The 17,537-nt window shown below is 42.9% G+C and overlaps 1 protein-coding gene across 3 annotated transcripts in view; it reads left to right on the top strand.

Moving 5' to 3' along the window:
* ATP9B (ATPase phospholipid transporting 9B (putative)) overlaps positions 1-17,537 on the top strand; it is a 235,012-nt gene that overhangs the window by 56,304 nt on the left and 161,171 nt on the right. For 2 of the 3 annotated variants that reach the window (XM_080821146.1, XM_080821145.1), the window contains exons 6-7: positions 4,333-4,391; positions 15,576-15,627. The exons of the other annotated variant lie outside the window; for it this stretch is intronic. In XM_080821146.1, the coding sequence (XP_080677272.1) occupies positions 4,333-4,391; positions 15,576-15,627 (111 nt within the window). The remainder of the gene's footprint in view (positions 1-4,332; positions 4,392-15,575; positions 15,628-17,537) is intronic. 3 annotated transcript variants of the gene reach the window in all.

Below are 17,537 nucleotides of genomic sequence, written 5' to 3'. Positions count from 1 at the left end.
AAAATCAGGTAGTGTTTTCCTTTCAACTTGTTTCTCATTTTCAGGGTCTGGTCTAGGTCCTGTGTATTTTGATACGACTTTTACAATTAGCTTGTCATTTTCTGTAGAAGTGTCTGCTTGGGATTTTGATTGGGATTGCATTGAACCTATAGAATTAACATCTTACTAATACTAAACCTTCTGACCCATGAATGAGGTAGATCTTTCCCTTTATTTAAGTCTTAAAATTTCTCTCAGTAGTATTTCTTTTCAGAGCATGGGTCTCTTTTAAAATATGGTTTACCTATATATGTAAATAAGTGTATTAATTGCATTTCCCAGCTACCCACTTTGCTTCATAATCCACATTAAATTAGGCTTCTACCCGACAGCCGGGCTTGCTGGTCCCACCCGAACAGCAGAGACCAGCCGAGCAGCCTGCTGGTGTGTGCAGCGGTCCGCTCGGGAAACTGCATATGTCATCTGCTGGTGGCCTCCTAGGGTGCACTTACATGTGATCAGTTCCTTTTTTAAAAAGCTGCTTAATTGGGGTGCCTGGGTGGCTCAGTGGGTTAAATCCTCTGCCTTCGGCTTGGATCATAATCCCGGGGTCCTGGGATTGAGCTCCGCATCAGGCTCTCTGCTCAGGAGAGAGCCCACTTCCTCCTCTCAGCCTGCTGCTCTGCCTAGTTGTGATTTTTGTCTGTCAAATAAATAAATAAAATCTTAAAAAAAAAAAAAAGCTGCGTACTTATTTCCCACTCATTACCTGTGTGTGTTTTGTTGGAAAAGAAGTAGTTAATACGTTGTCATCCATTGTCTGTGCCTAGTTCAGGGTGGCTTATCTAGCTGCTTTCCCGTTAGTCCATGATGACATTGGACCCGTTCAGCTGAGTAAGAATAGGTTGGTCATAAGCATCTCTTGTTTGAAATGGGGTCAGTTTGTTTGATGCATTTGCGAAAAACAAACTAAATGTCATAGAGTATGTTTCAGTTATGCTTTGAAGCTGTCACAGGGTCTGGGCTTAGTAGCTGCAGTGGTGTTTGTTCGTCACAGATAAGCTCATTGTAGAGAGGTGCCCGTGCATACCGCTGGTGCTCATGTGGGGCCCTGAAGGCTTTGGGAGGCTCTGTTTGCTTGGAACTAAGGAGAACGGTGAAGGGAGGGCTCCCAGTCAAAAGAAACAGCAAGTGCAGAGAGCTTGGGCCCCAGAGAGTTGTAGGACACCATACTGAAAGCACATGTAGACCGTTTGAAACCCAGAAAATTAATTTGAGATGAGTCGTGAGAAACGTGTGTATACTGATATAAATCTGAATTATCTTCTAAGTAATTGTCAAATAATGGAGATTTTTTGGATGGAGATAAACCTACTCCTTAGTTTGGCCAGCCAATTCGTTTGCAGTCCATATTGAATTAGGGAGTTGATAGTAATGGAGGCCAGTTTGTAGAATATTATCTTTATTCAGGTAAAAAATGAGTAGCACTGGGATTGGTGGGCAGGTCTATGTTTAAGAAGCTTTGGAGTAAGAATAAGTAGTCCTTTTGAGTTAGTTCGTGATCTTTCAAAGGAGCACGTGAAACTTGGTTCATGCCACAAGCCGGAGGGATGCTTTGCTTCTGTGAGACACACGAAAGCTGCTGCACGTAGGAGGCAGGAACACTGTTGCCGGGAGGAGGGCTTAAGGGAAAGGTTTCATGGCAGTAGTTGGGAGAGAGGGGAAGATGGCTCGTAACCTTACTTGGTAACATTCACTGTTAACCATTTCATCAGAAAGGAAAGGCCAGAGCTTATACTCGAGATAAATCGAATACAGTGTTTTTAAGAACAACTGTCCTTAGGTCTAAGTACTGGCCTATACATTGTTACTGTATTTAGAACTTGCTTCTTTCAAGTATAGCTCTGAAATTACTAAGTTTTAAACGCCCATTTCAAAAACACTGCGTTGTTGATGGCTCTTTTGGGTTGTGATAGCAGGTGGCAGTTCTGTCTTTTCTTTGTGCTCTGACGTGTAAAATCTAGGGATTTTCTTTCGTTAACAGTCCCCCAATGTCCATAACCCAACCACCCTCTCCTGACCCCCCTCACCCCAGCAACCCTCAGTTTGTTTTGTGAGATAAGAGACTCTTATGGTTTGTCTCCCTCCCGATCCCATCTTGTTTCATTTATTCCTTTCCTACCCCCCAGACCCCCCACGTTGCATCTCAACTTCTTCATATCAGGGAGATCATATGATGGTTGTCTTTCTCCGACTGACTGATTTCACTCAGCATAATACCCTCTGGTTCCATCCACGTCGTCAAAAATGGCAAGATTTCATTTCTTTTGATGGCTGCATAGTATTCCATTGTGTATATAGACCACATCTGCTTTATCCATTCATCTGTCGATGGACATCTAGGCTCTTTCCATAGTTTGGCTCTTGTGGACATTGCTGCTATAAACATTCGGGTGCACGTGCCCCTTCGGATCCCTACGTTTGTATCTTTTGGGTAAATACCCAGTAGTGTGAATGCCTGGGTCGTAAGGTAGCCCTATTTTCAACTTTTTGAGGAACGTCCATGCTGTTTTCTGGTGGTTGCACCATGTGCTGTGGTGAGTGCTGTGAAGTGTGTAAACCTGGCGATTCACAGGCCTGTACCCCTGGGGCTAATAATACATTATATGTTAATTTAAAGAATTTAAAAAATAAATAAACAAACAAATAAATAAATAACTCTTGGCTGTAGAAATAGGCCTAAGGAGCTGGGGGCAGGGGGCGCGAACCAGTCCCCCAGCTCTGATAGTAGTTATGTTACTAAGGTCAGCTGTCAGCTCAGTTCACAAAGGGTGGCCAGTAATCAGTCCGTTCATGTGGGTATGAGCTGTTCACATTGGGCAGAGGGTCATGGTGCTGGGCTGTCACTGGGGGCGGGAGGTGGGGAAGATGCCCGGGAAGCAGCTAGTGTTCCTACAGCTTCTCTGTCTAATGCCCGGACTGCTCGTGAAGGAAGAGAAGTCGGTGAGTTCGTGTGACCACGGCTGTAAAGGAAGTACAAGGAGTCCCCCACACAGATGAATTCAAATTGTTAGAGAACCAAGAGCCATTAAGCAGTTTGACCAATTCTTCACAATTTAGAAATGTGTACTTTGAGCAGGCGTATGAGGCAGATTGCCATACTGATTTAACGCGGTAGCCTTCTCCTGTTTTGTTCATATTCTTAGCATGAGACCTTTCTGCACTGTGTTTTACCGTCACCTGTCTTCCTGAAACATGTCATTGTAAGTAAGTCTCTGCCTCTCCTTTTTGAATGGGTCCATTACAGAGAGTACAGAAAAGCAGAAGGAAGGAAAAGTGGATTGGGTAGCAGGAGAGAAAATAAAATTAAGTGATAAGACAGGAATCTGCAGAGTAATACTCAGCGAGTGTGAGATCAGTGAGTAGCTTTGCTCACTGATAATGTGATGTGAACTTAACCTTTTGTTCTGTTAGCTTTCAGAGTAAATTGAATGTAAAGACATAGTCTTTTCCCATGTTAAAAGAGCCACAAAAAGGTAAAAAGAGATCCACAAGGCTGTTGCCAGTTCTAAAAGGGAGATTTGTGGGGACGGGGCAGGGCCCGGAGTCCCAGGGAGAGAGAGAACTTAAGTAAGTTTTGTTACTTATGTAGGATGGGGTCTCAAATTACGTGTATCACAGTTCATCCACCTGTATGCTGTTAACGTTATATAGCGTTTATCTGTTTAGTTTTATAGATGATTATTGTACTAGATATTATAGATAATATATAGATATATAGGTACTATGTAGATAATCTAAGAATTTACCACTGTTTCGTGTGGGAGAGTCACTTCTCCATGAAGCTTTCGGCCCTGCCCGCATCAGTTACCAGTATGAGCCATCTGCAAAGCTGCCAGCACGCGGTGACTTGTGTGTCATGTCCTTTACTTCTGTCAGTTATGTGTCAGTCGGTGCCGTTCACAGCGTTAATGCAAGGGTTTTACGTCTTCATGTTATTCACTCATTACATCGTCTTTAAGTGCCGTTTCTGATCGTCATTGCTGGACCACACCTGAAAGAATGGCAGATTTGGAAGAACCTTCTGGTTGGAGCCCTCCCCCAGACCCCATGTCTTTTACTGGGGTTCAGTTTACTGTTTGTATTTGGGAGCTGACTAAGGGGGGTTAATTTTTAGTGACTGTGTGTATGTGAAATAAATTTATTTTGAAAGTTTAAGTACAGATCAATTCCTGGTGTTCCCCCCACCATCCCCGAAAGTTATTTAAGTGTCACTTAAACGTCAATTGAAACTTTAACTCTGGTGTGTTACTGCTTCCTCGAGTTGATTATACTTCTTCTTTTTTTTTTAAGGTAAAGTGCAAGTTAAGAGTTCAGACATACAAGTTGGAGACCTCATCATAGTGGAAAAGGTTGATGCATTTTTAATATATTTTAGACCTGTCTATGTCAGTGATTAACATTTAGCTTGATTGCAGTAACTTTGAATCCAAAGGAAATTGTTTGAGACAGTTATTTTAAATCTTAACTTCTTTGTATAAGATATAATATGAAGAAAAATCTAGATTTTTCTGTAGTCTGTTTTACTTTAGTACATCTCAGTGTGTGCAGGTGAAATTGTATTTTATCTAAAATAAGATGTGTTAACTGCGTAATATTGCATTTTCAGAATAATTTCATTTGACTAAAGAATTATAATTAGCTAGAACCTATTTAGAATATTAGAATATGTTTCATTTCCTAAGACCTTTATCTCTTTATTGCACAGATACGCTATACATAGTAATTGGGTATTATTCTTGGGATGTAGAAACTTCAAGAAGGAAAGGTCCGTGGAAGTAAGAGACTATTAGAAAAAGCTTATTAGGTCATTGTAGGAAAAGGCCAAAAAGAAAACCCCTCAGTGTCCGACTTGGATGTTACTGGGTGCCCTGGGGGGTGCCTGGGTGGGCTGCCTGCTGTGGTGGGAGAGCTTCTGCACGCACTGACCACCCTGGGAAATGGCATGATGGACAGCCTCTGGTTTTTCTTTCTCTTTTTTCCTTTTTTTCTGTTTTTAAGGCTCTAGAACAACTTAAAAAAAAAAAAAAACAACTCTTGTTTGAGGAGTTGTAATAGTCCTCTTAGAAGAATAGTTTGAGCCCTCGGTGCCATCTCGGACACAAGCCAGGTAGCCAGCCTGAGCTGCCCCGTGGAGATATTTGGTACAGGGTCTTTCTCCTCAAGACTGAAGTGGGCTTTGTGTTGCTACAGTAATCTGTATGCTGAGAATGTTTTGGGTATGTGTGTGTGATTTTATAAAATGGGACAAAATTGAACATAATGATTTGCAGCTCATGTTACAGCCTTCGGTGATGTGGACACTAAGTTAGGAGCTTTTGATCCGTGGTTAGCTTTTCAGGCGGTGTCTGTTCCGCGGTGATTGTATATGCTCGGGAGTGCCCTCACGTGTCCATCTCTGAGTGTTTCTGGACGGTCGTGTTGACCAGAGAGACCACCGAGCCGCGTGGAGTCAGACCCCACTGGGTAGCGCCTCCCAGCTTCTCTGATCAGGAATCGGGCCGTAGATTGGTGTGGGTCCTCGCTGCGGCTCCCTCTCAGGGCTGTGGTCGGCCGGTGGCCCTCACCTCCAGCTCACTCGGGCTGTCGGCAGGTTCAGGGCCTCAGTTCCACGAGCTTTTAGCTGGAGGCGTCCCTCATTCCCGTCCACGGTAGGGGGGCAGGGGCACTCCCCACGGCAGGTCCCAGTGGCCCGCCAGGAGAAGGTGGGAGTGCCGGCAGCATGGACTCGCGGGCCGGGACCTGGTGTCAGCGGTGACACCCATCTCCTCTTACTTCCCTTGGAAGAGGCGTTCTGGTGTTGATGGTGGGGTTTGAAGACTGGACAGAGTCTCTTGTTGTGGATCAGGGAGTGCTGTTTGGCCTTCTCACTCTTCCGTCTCATTTCCTTTGCTCTCCTGCTTACGTACCCTCTCCTTCCCTTTGCTGCCCGGGTTGACAGAGTGCTGTGCCCTTCAGTCCTCCCATCTTTACTGAGTCACACAGGAGCCCTTCTTGGCCATGTTTTAAGAGCTCCTCTCTCCAGTCCTATAGATGGATGTGAAAGAAAGACTTCTAGACCCATGTCTGGGCATTCCCTTGCGCTTCCCTCTGGCCTCGCAGGTGTGCTGTCCACCTGTGAGAGGTCGCTGAGTCCCATGGGCCCTTGCAGACTGCCACATAAATGTTTTACTTGAACGTGGTGTAGCTGTGTGTCTGTCTGTCGCTTCTGTGCTCCTTGGGTAGCGCAGTGTGAATAGGCCTCCCACACGGGATCAGTGCCGTGTACGAGCGTGTGTGCAGTCCCTGCCCGGCACTGACGCTGACAGATTTGGTAGCAGAGCTAGAGGAAGGACTTCTGAAATATTTTCACTAACCTTTAGGGAATGTTGTTGGACACTAAAAGATAGGGGCGGCCCCTGTACCTGCTTTAGTTTTTGTTTGTTTGTTTTTTGGAAAGATTTTATTTATTTATTTGTCAGAGAGAGAGAGATCGTAAGAGAGCGAGCACAGGCAGACAGAGAGGCAGGCAGAGGCAGAGGTAGAAGCAGGCTTCCTGCCGAGCAAGGAGCCCGATGTGGGACTTGATCCCAGGACCCTGAAATCACGACCTGAGCCGAAGCCGCTTAACCAACTGAGCCACCCAGGTGTCCCTGCTTTAGTTTTTTTATATTTCCAGTTTTACACTCATTTTCATATAAAAATTTTCCACATATTTTGGTTACCTAAGAAACATAAATATTTAGGAATCTGAGATATAATATCTAGTAATTATTATATAAAGTGATATATTTTTAGTAGTGGATTAATATTTGTTGAACCAATTTTGTGGGTTTTGTAGTGAAACGAGTTACTGACTGACATAACCATCATAATGAAAGAGCAGAGATACAGTAGCAAATGGCTTTGGCCTTTTCCGTTTTAACTAAGGATCCTGGAAACACTTAACACTAACCAGAAAAGCAGTTTCTCTGTTGCTTGACCATACTCCTCCTCAGAAATTAATGTTTGGATATTTCCATGGCGGACCTTATGTTGGAGAGTAGCCCTTCTAATTCTGTATCTGACTGTGAAATTGAAATTAGTGTACTGATCGCCACTGTGGGGGCATTTACAATGTGCTGACCAAATTCAGACCGGTATTGTGGGTGTTGAGGTGCCGTACAGCTCACAGGAGGCAGCGGCCTGGGACAGTGGGAGAGAGCGGAATGTGGGCTTCATGTTAGATGGATCTGGGTTTAAACTCCTCGTTGTCCACCCTCACGCTCTCCCATGGAGAAGCAGCTCTTTGACGTGCACTTGGAACATGGTAGAGTAGAACCGCGCAGGGTCAAGATTAGATCGCACGCACAGGGTGAGGAAGGAAAACCGAAGATTGTTTCCTGGCTTAACAGAGAACCCTCCGAAAACATACCTAAAATTTTAAACAAACATGTCAACTTAAATATTATTACTTGAGGAATGTGTCAAGTAGGGTGACTGTTTGGAACAGGAGACTAAGAAGTTGAAGGTTGCCCAGGTCACCGATTGTCTGGGTCCTGACATCGGCTCTGAAGTCCGGTGTCTGAGGAGGATCCCGCGGACACGTGCAGAGCAGGATCGTATGTGACGCGGGAGAGTCCTCCATCATTTCTCAGCCTGAAAATCTTTTTTAACAGCTGAATTCGAAAGACATTTTCTTTATCCTGTTTTTTTGAGGTAATGCAATTTAATAAATATATATATATATATTTTTAAAGATTTTTATTTATTTATTTGACAGACAGAGATCACAAGTAGGCAGAGAGGCAGGCAGAGAGAGGAGGAAGCAGGCTCCCTGCTAAGCAGAGAGCCCGATGCGGGGCTCGATCCCAGGACCCTGGGATCATGACCTGAGCTGAAGGCAGAGGCTTTAACCCACTGAGCCACCCAGGCGCCCCAATTTAATAAATATTTTAAGCCATTTAATGAGTAAGTATTACCACGTATATTTTAATACCCAGAACAAACACTACAAAAAATGCAGAGAAATACAGTCTGAGGTACTAAGATGGAGTCCTGGAAAGGGTTCAGGTGACTTGCAAGAAAGCAGGAAGTGTGAAACGGAAGAATGAATACCACAGGCAACCAACAGAAAACAAATAATAAAATGCAGACCTAGACTCTGATGTGTCATGTAGACTCTAATGACTTTCACGATGAACAGTCTAGATGTACCAACCCTGAGGTGGGCAGAGCGGATAAGGAAGCGAGACCCAGCCCTTCCTAGGCAATTTAAATCCAGTGACACAGGTAGGATGAAAGAAAGTAACAGGATGGAAAAGTTACACCACAAAGAATTGATCAGAAGTAGGAGGACCTGTATTAATATCCAGAGACACAGGGCTCAGAGTAAAGAAAATGACTAGAGAGAAAGAGGCACATCTCATAATGATAATTAGGGTTACACATCAGGAAGACAAAATAACCGTAAATTTGCACTCACCGGGTAATGGAATCACAAAATTCACGAAATCAAAAAGTCTTGGAGCTGAACGAAAGAAATAGACAAATCCACAACAACAAATGAAAACTTCACCCCGTCTCTGAGCATTGGGTAGAAGTGCTGGGCAGGAAATCAACAGCGGCACAGAAGATCCGCCCTGAATCAGCCAGCAAGAGCTGACCGACGTGTACAGACCACCCTCCCAAACAGGGGAGAGCACACATTTATTTCAAGTGTCCATAGAACATGCACCAAGATAAAGCGTAGCCATAAAACAAACCTCAAAAATTTGAAAACAATTTGAATTTTACACTGGGTTGTTTCATCACAGTTGAGTCAAACTAGAAATTAATAACAGCACAACAACAGGAGAACTCTAAAATATGTGAAAAGCAAGCAGTATACTCTAGTTATGGAATAAGTATCTAGAAGACAAAATAGAACTGCATGGAAATGAAACTAGAGTACAAGGGATACACGTACAGCAGTGCGGACAGGGAGTTCCGTAGTAGTTAGTGCCAGCATTCCCAAGAAGTAAAGATCTCAAGTTAGTAGTCTGACTTCCTAGCTCAGGAAACTGGAAGACGACCAGAACTAAACCAATGCGCGCAGAAGGAAGGAAATAAATATCCCGGGAGATCAACGATAACTGAAAATAGGAAGACGAGATAGTAAACCAGTGAGAGCAAAAGCAACCACCCACCTCAGGAATGACAGAGGGGACGTTACTGCTGGTCCGGAGCCATTGAAAGGGTCACTGCAGAGTGATGCCCCCAGTCAACGCCCGCAGTAGCTTCCCTCCAGGCGACACGCCAGCTTCGACGAGGCGGATCCATCCTTCCCACACCACAAACCATCCACACTCGGTCAGAATGAAACGCATCATAGGAATGGGTCTACAAACAGTAAGGAAATGGAATTCGCAATTTAAAGTCTCCAAGAAGGAAATATCTAGGTCCAGATGTTTTTATTGAAGAATTCTTTTGAGACTTTTAAAGAAGACTTAGCATCATTTTTATACAGCAGTTTCCAGGAAATAGTGGAGGAGGGAACGCTGTGCAGCTTGTGTTAGGAGTCCCGTCGCCATCCTCATACCAGCACAAGAGAAAGCACAAGAGAAAACAAATACCCCTTGTGAATACAGACACGAAAATTCTTTAAGAAAATAATGGCTGGTTGATATCAGCAATTCACAGAGGAAATCCTGCGTCATGAAGTGGAGCTTATTCCAGATGCTTAAGGCCAGTCCAGCTGACGTCGCCCCGTGTAACCCACTCCGGACAGGTTAAAAGAAAATTATGTGATCGTGTCCACGTGTGACTACATCCGACACCCATTCTCAATAAAAATTCTCCACCGTTTGGAGTAGGTGGTAGTTACCTTAATTACATTTAAAAGGCATCTGTAAAAACACAGCCAACATCATACTAAATGGTGAGATTCTGAATGCCTCTCCTTTCAGATTGGGAGTCAGTCAGGGATGCCTGTTGTGTCTGCTGTTACCACTCGTACTTAGCTAACATTACCAGCTACATAGAATAAGGCAAGTAAAGGAAATTAAAGGAATTCGGATTGGAAAGGAAGAAATAAAAGTGTCCCCATTTGCAGACAACATGATTGTGTGTATAGACAACCCCAAGGAACCGATGAAAACCCTGGAACTAACGGTAAGGAGTAGGTTCAGCGAAGGGGCAAATTGTAAGACACCACTTAGATACCAATCCCGTTTCCAGCATGTGGAAACGGAAATTAGAAATGAAGTCCTCCTGCAGTCACTACTATGAAAACCAAATCTTAGGTGTGCTGAAGATAACAGTGGGTTCATGAAAGTAATCGAAGACACTCTGGTCTTGGATTGGAAAATTCCAGTTTTCCTAAAACTGAATATAGGTTTACTACAATTAACATTAAAATCTCAGCGAGGTTTTGTTTTTTGTTTTCATTTTTTTAGACAAAATAAGCTTATTCTAAAACTAATTTGTCAAAGCTAAAATGGTTAAAACAGCCTTGACAAGGAGAGAGAAGTGAGAAGGATCACTTCCTGATGTTAAGGCACACTACCTTGCTATGTTTATCAACACAGTGTGTAAGAGGGGTAGAAACAGAAATCAGTGGAACATTGCGGAGAACCCAGAAATAGACACCACCCAGATGCTCAAGTGATTTTTGACAAAGTGCAAAAGCAGTTAAAATGGAGAAAGGCTCGCTTTTCAGCAAATGAGCCTGGAGCTAGCGGACATCCATGGGTTAAGAACGTGAACCCAATTTAAATGTACGCTTTGTATAGATGTTAAATCAGAATGGATGATGGAGTTTTTCTCTGACTTATTGCACATGGCACGATACCCTCTGGCTCCATCCACGTTGTTGCAGATGGCAAGATTTCATTCTTCTTGATGGCTGAGTAACATTCCTCTGTGTGCGCGCGCACACAAACACACAAACACACCCTGTGTGGTTATTCACCAGACCACGGACATCTAGGCTCTCGGACAAAAAAACACCAGGTGATCTCATGTGGCGTTGAAGAAACAGATGACTATATGGGAACGGGGGAAGGAGGGAAAGGAGACAGGGAAACAGGCCATAAGTGACTTTTTTTTTTAAAGATTTTATTTGTTTATTTATTAGGAGTGAGCACGAGGAGGACAGAGGGAGAGGGAGAAGCAGACTCCCTGCTGAGCAAGGAGCCCGAGGTAGGGCTCAGTCCTAGGACCCTGGGATTGTGACCTGAGCCAAAGGCAGACACTTTACTGACTGAGCCACCTGGGCGCCCACCATAAGTGACTCTTAACAATAAAGAACAAACTAAAGGTCCATGGAGGGAGGTGGGTGGGGGATGGGCTAGGTGGGGGCTGGGCATTAAGGAGGCACTTGTGATGAGCACTGTGTGTTGAGTGTAAGTGATGAATAGCCGAATTCTGCTCCTGAAGCCAGCATTGCACTATATGTTAACTAACAAAATTTAAGAAAAAAATAGGTCATGGATTTAAGTGAAGATTGTGAAAGTTTAAAACTTAGAAAAAAATGTAGGAGAAAATAATCAGAATCTAGGGCAGGAAAATAGTTCTTAAGCACCAAAAGCACAATGCGCAAAAGAAAAAAACCTGATAATTGCATCTCATTAAAAGAAAAAAGATTTGTGCTTATGAAAGATACGATGAGAACACGGGCTGTAAACCATATAGTGGACAAAGATTTTTATATCTGGAATATGTACAAACACAACAGTGAGGAAAAATCAAATTAGAAAATGAATGGAAGAGGGCGCCTGGGTGGCTCAGTGGGTTAAGCCGCTGCCTTCGGCTCAGGTCATGATCTCAGAGTCCTGGGATCAAGTCCCGCATCAGGCTCTCTGCTCGGCAGGGAGCCTGCTTCCCTCTCTCTCTCTCTCTCTGCCTCTCCCTGCCTCTGTCTACTGGGATCTCTCTCTGTCAAATAAATAATAAATAAAATCTTAAAAAAAAAAAAAAGAAGAAAATGAACGGAAGATATAAGAGACATTTCTCCAAAGAAGATCACAGACGGAGAATAAACACATGAGAAGATGTTCCGTGCCATTAGTGCTCCGTGAACGCAGACTGAAGCGTGACGGCCGGTGCACGAGGAGCAGAGGGGCCTCAGTGAAGACTGGTGACAGTGCCACGTGCTGGCACTGATGTGAGGGAGGTGGGTCGCTCATGTGTTTCTAGTGGGAGCATCAACGGTGACACTTACTCTGGAAGATCATTAGATCGTCTCCTGAAAAATTAAAAATGCAGTTACTGTATGACCCAGCAGTGGAACTCTTGGATCTTTTATCACAAAAAATATTAATACAAGTTTACACAAAAGCCTGAATGGGAGTGCTAATTGCCTGCGCTACTCGTACTAGCCCTGTGTCAGACACCAGCCAGATATCCTGAATGGTGGGAACCGAGAGGCAGTTGCACACCACCCCGGGGTGTATCATGTTAAGGAAGCACAGGTGTCTGCCGCGGTGTGGCTCGCTGTCTGGGGGGAAAATAAAAAGCACCCAGTGATTGGAGGTACCTAGTTTAGACAAACTAGAGGAGTGCTCCACAGGATGAAACGGGAAGGGAATAAAGAGTAATGGTCTGAAAGTGAAATTAAGAAAAAAAATTCTATTACAATAGCATTAGAAGGAATAAACTACTTACAAATAAAATTACTGTTAAGAATAAGCAACAGAGGGCACTTGGGTGGCTTCGTTGGTTGGGCGACCGCCTTCAGTTCAAGTCATGATCCTGGAGTCACAGGGTTGAGTCCCACATCGGGCTCTCTGCTCAGCAAGGGGTCTGCTTCTGCTCCCTCTGACCTTCCCCCCTCATGCTCACTCACTCTCATTCTCTCTCTTTCAAATAAATAAAATCTTAAAAAAAAAACAAAAAACAAAAAACAGTCTATCGGCCTTTATGTACTCTGCCCGGGAATTTCCTATTAGTTAAATGTTACGAGTAGTTTTTCCTCCCTGGTGTGCTATGTTGAAGAGAGATTGTTAATTTTGATGAAGTCTACCTTATTAGTCTTTTCATTTATGGTTAGTTGGGGATTTTTGTTTTGTTTTTTAAGTTTTTGTTTGTGGAGAGGGAGGAGTCTTGTTAGGTTTGGTGGGGAAGAAATCCTTCCCTACCAAAAAGTGATGAAAATATTCTATAGTATCTTTTAGGGCTTTTAGTTTTGACTTTGACATTTAGAAGCAGAATTTCTTTGGAACAGATTCTCATGTTTGGTTTTTTTTTTTAAAGATTTTATTTATTTATTTGACAGACAGAGATCACAAGTAGGCAGAGAGGCAGGCAGAGAGAGAGAGGAGGAAGCAGGCTTCCTACTGAGCAGAGAGCCCGACTCGGGGCTCGATCCCAGGACCCTGGAATCATGACCTGAGCTGAAGGCAGAGGCTTAACCCCTGAGCCACCCCGGTGCCCCGATTCTCATGTTTGATTGATAGTATTGATTGCCTCCTGTCATCTCATGTAGATATCCGAGTTTCTTGGTACTGTTTATTGCAAAGACCGCAATTTCCTCATTGCTCTGCACTAGCACCCTTCCTCATTAATCTGGTGTCCATTTTTGTATGGCCTCCCTTCTGGAGTCTCTGTGTTCACATTGGTATAATTACCTATTTTAGTAGAGTACCATCTTGTCTTAATTGCTCTGGTTTAACATTTCGGTTTTGTTACATTATAGACTCAACCTTCCGTGTTTCTCACATCTGTCTGGTTTATGCTTGGCCCTTACATTTCCCTCTAAATATTAGGAATACCTAGTCAGTTCCTCCCAAAATACATGTTAAGATTTTGATTGGGTTTGTGTTAAAAATACAGATCAATTGATAGGCATGTGACATCTTTGCATTCTGATTTTGGAAAATGATGTGTTCCGTGTGTTTTGGTTTTACGTAACGTCTTTCAGTAATGTTTGTTGGTTTTCGTTTAGAGAACTCGACTTCCTTTTATTAGTTATAGTCTAATCTCAGTTTTCTTATTGCTGGAACGAGCGTATCTAAAAATACTTTATTGCTGTTTATTACTTGTGTTTATGTACTTGTTTTCGGGGTCATTAATTTTTTTTTTAAGATTTTATTTATTTATTTGAGAGAGAGAGAAAGAGAGAGTATGAGAAGGGGGAGGGTCAGAGGGAGAAGCAGACTGCCTGTCGAGCAGGGAGCCTGATGCAGGACTCGATGCTGGGACTCCAGGATCATAACCAGAGCTGAAGGCAGTGGCTTAACCAACTGAGCCACCCAGGCGCCCCAATTTTTTTTTACATCTGCTTACATCCTTGTACTTTCTTTGGGGTTCATTGGCTTTTCCCCTCTGCTTTCAAGTGGATATTTACCTTGTGTTTTTGCTTCCTTTATATATTGTATGCATTTAACTATATACATTTTCCTCAACATTTTCCTTTGGCTTTGGCAGAATGGTTTCACACACTTCGCTGCATGAAATTGAGTTTTTGTTATCATTCGTTAAAAGCATTTTCTAATTTCCATTGGAATTTCTTTTTTTTTTTTTTTAAGATTTTATTTATTTATTTGGCAGACAGAGATCGCAAGTAGGCAGAGAGGCAGAGAGAAAGGGGGAAGCAGGCTCCCTGCTGAGCAGAGAGCCCAATGTGGGCTCAATCCCAGGACCCTGAGATCATGACCTGAGCTGAAGGCAGAGGCTTAACCCACTGAGCCACCCAGGCACCCCTGGGATTTCTTTTTTGACCAAAGAGTTCTTTAGATCTTAATAATTGACCCTTCTTCATTCATGTTAGAAAGAGGTAGCTTTATTCCACAACATCTCGTTTTTACCTTTAATGACGTATGTTTGTATTACTTGCTTACTGACAAGTAATCCATTTCTTTATCGTGTGTGGGTAAATCTTTACTGAGGTCTTAAAACTGTACGCATACTTTATGAAATTGTGTGAAGTGTTCTTACTGTATATTTTTTCTTTAGTTTGATACAGCTTTTCCAGTTGACAAAATCATTAGTAATGGTTAAATGTATGAATAGCGAATACTTATATAAGTTTATATGCTATAAGTACCTTTGAGGTTTTGTCCTTTTCTGCCTTACGAGAGACTGTCTCACAGATTTGTAGGGTTTTTTTGGTTTGTTTGCTCAGTTGTACATTTATTCATTTAGTCAACATTCAGTAAGTGTTTTATTTATGATGTGTTCTGTTTTGTGTTAGGCTTTGGAAGAATCCTATTCTCACTTTCCAGGGTTATTTACTCTACTAGGGAGGACATAATTTTTTATAGGGCAAAACCTGCTATATTGTATGTATGAGTTTAGTTAACAGAGAGGCCACAGACAAGCCAATATTTAACATTTTTCAGAAATGGAGCAGTTTTTAAGTCATCACAAATGCTGTTTTCACGGTTTGTTAATAGGGGAAAGAATCATAAAAAAGTCCAACTAAAAAATTAATTTAAATTAATTTTACAGATTATACAAATTATTGTTAATTGCTTCAGTATAAATTTTAATTAAAACTTTTTTTTTAGTTTTTACTAGCTATTTCTACTTTGTAATGGAATGGTATTACTTTATGAATTTGCATATAGGTAATTAGTGTTTTATATTACTTTCTGCAGAATCAAAGAATTCCGTCGGACATGGTATTTCTTAGGACATCAGAAAAAGCAGGTATTTTTATTTGTATTTCAGTTGCTGGTCATTTAGTATTTTAGTTTAATTTTTGCTTTGAAAGGTAAAAGTTAAATTTATTGTTATAAAAAGTTTTCTTTGAATGATAATACATTGAATTAATTCTAAATCACATTTAACTATGATATTTAATATGATCTTTACCGTATATGTTTGTTTTAAAAAATATAATCCTATCACAACCTTTAAATCAAATGAGTGCTTTTATTGAAAGCTATATTGCTATCTAAGTGATTAAATGATGATGTTGTTTGAAATTTGATTGCTATTCTGTATTTGCCGTTTTATTAATTCAGTGAAAGTTTATTTACTATTACTGTGTGGCAGCCGCAACTTGTCTGTCCGTTGGGACACAGAGGGAGCGAGACTGAGTTGTTCCCTTCAGAGAGGTCATGGTCAACTTATGTGTGGATATACAGCCACTGACAGTAATGCTCTGACTATACAGATGGTGTAAGTCACACAGACAGTGTGTGTAGGTGACTTGAAGTGGGCTTCACGGGGTAAATGATATTTATATGACCTGGGCTCTCCCCAGTAAGAAGAAGGTTTGGAAAGGGGAAATGAGACAGAAGTCTCATATCTAGGAGAAGAGCTGTGTGTTAGAAATCAGGAAATCCAAAATCTAGTCTGCTTTGGCCAATTCTTAATTATATGACGTAGACACATGGTCACACATTTTCTTAATGTCTAAAATAATGGAGAGGTTTATCAGGCAATGCCCGAGTTCCTTTTGTCTTGTGTTTCTGACTCTGTTGAATAAATGGATAATATTTTTATGGAAAGCTCAGCATGTTATTTTTTATTGGAAATTCAGCATATGTATTATTACCTATAGTACAGTGAAAACTCTAGAAAGGACAAAGTCAAAGTTTAAAGTTGTTAATTAATTAATTAATTTTCATTTTTAAATAATCTCTACACCCAGTATGGGGCTCGAACTCATGACTCTGAGATGAGGAGTTGCTCTTCCGGCTGAGCCGTCCGGGCACTAGAGCTGTTAATTTAGTTTTTCTCCACGTGTAAACAGCATTTTTAGAAAGGGTCATCCTGAGAAAGAAAATGTTTTTTCATCAGCTGTAGTTAACGGTTATTTACATGGTCAGACGAGGCTGCATTAGCAGGAGAGGAAGAGTCCAGCTACCCCGAATAGTCAAGTCCACCTGGTCCACCTGCTCGGTGGCGTGTTCCTCAGTGGGCAGTTTTGTCCGTCTCCGGAGTGGACTGGAGAGCTCCTCTTCAGTCCGTTTCGCTTTCTTCTCAGAAACACAGTGGACTCCCTTTCCTGTCCAGGGAGGGGGGCTGTGCCCTGAGGTCTGGCCAGGAGAGGCCAGCTGACCGCCTCCGGCCCGGTCGGCACCTCTCTCGCAGCCGTGGACTCTTTCCTTCCCGGCGCTGGCGCCGCGTCCGGGACGAGGGTGATCTTCGAAGCCGACTGTCGAAGACCGCGCTTTCCCGCACGGGTTCTTGACTGACTGTGGGACAGAGCTCCCTCCTCTTCCCTTGCAGCTGACTCGGAGAGGAGCATTTGAGTCCCAAACCGGGAGCGCGGGTCTCCGGGGGTGGCTCGTGTTCCCGTCCCAGCGGCAGGTCTCCGGGGTGGCTCGTGTTCCCGTCCGGCGGTGCTGCGGCCGGCGGCGCAGCTCCAGCTCTTGCTTTCATTTCTTGCTTGTGTAGCGCTTCACGGCCGCCCAGGCAGGAGAGATTAAGGCCTTTCAGGTTTTCCTGGGCATGTGTGCAGCTCTGCAGGGGCAGGCGGCTTTCCGACTCCCAGGAATGTGTTAGAATTTTTCCGAGTCTCCTTCAAGTCTTCTCATTTTCCAGGTTTTCTTTTAACTTTTTTGTTCACCACAGTTTTACCACCAGCTGAGGTAGCTGTGGTGATAAAC

The sequence above is a fragment of the Martes martes genome, assembly GCF_963455335.1.
Source record: "Martes martes genome assembly, chromosome: 13".
Lineage (NCBI taxonomy): Eukaryota > Metazoa > Chordata > Mammalia > Carnivora > Mustelidae > Martes > Martes martes.
The sequence above is the reverse complement of the archived record's forward strand: the minus strand, read 5'-3'. Positions and strand labels throughout refer to the sequence as shown.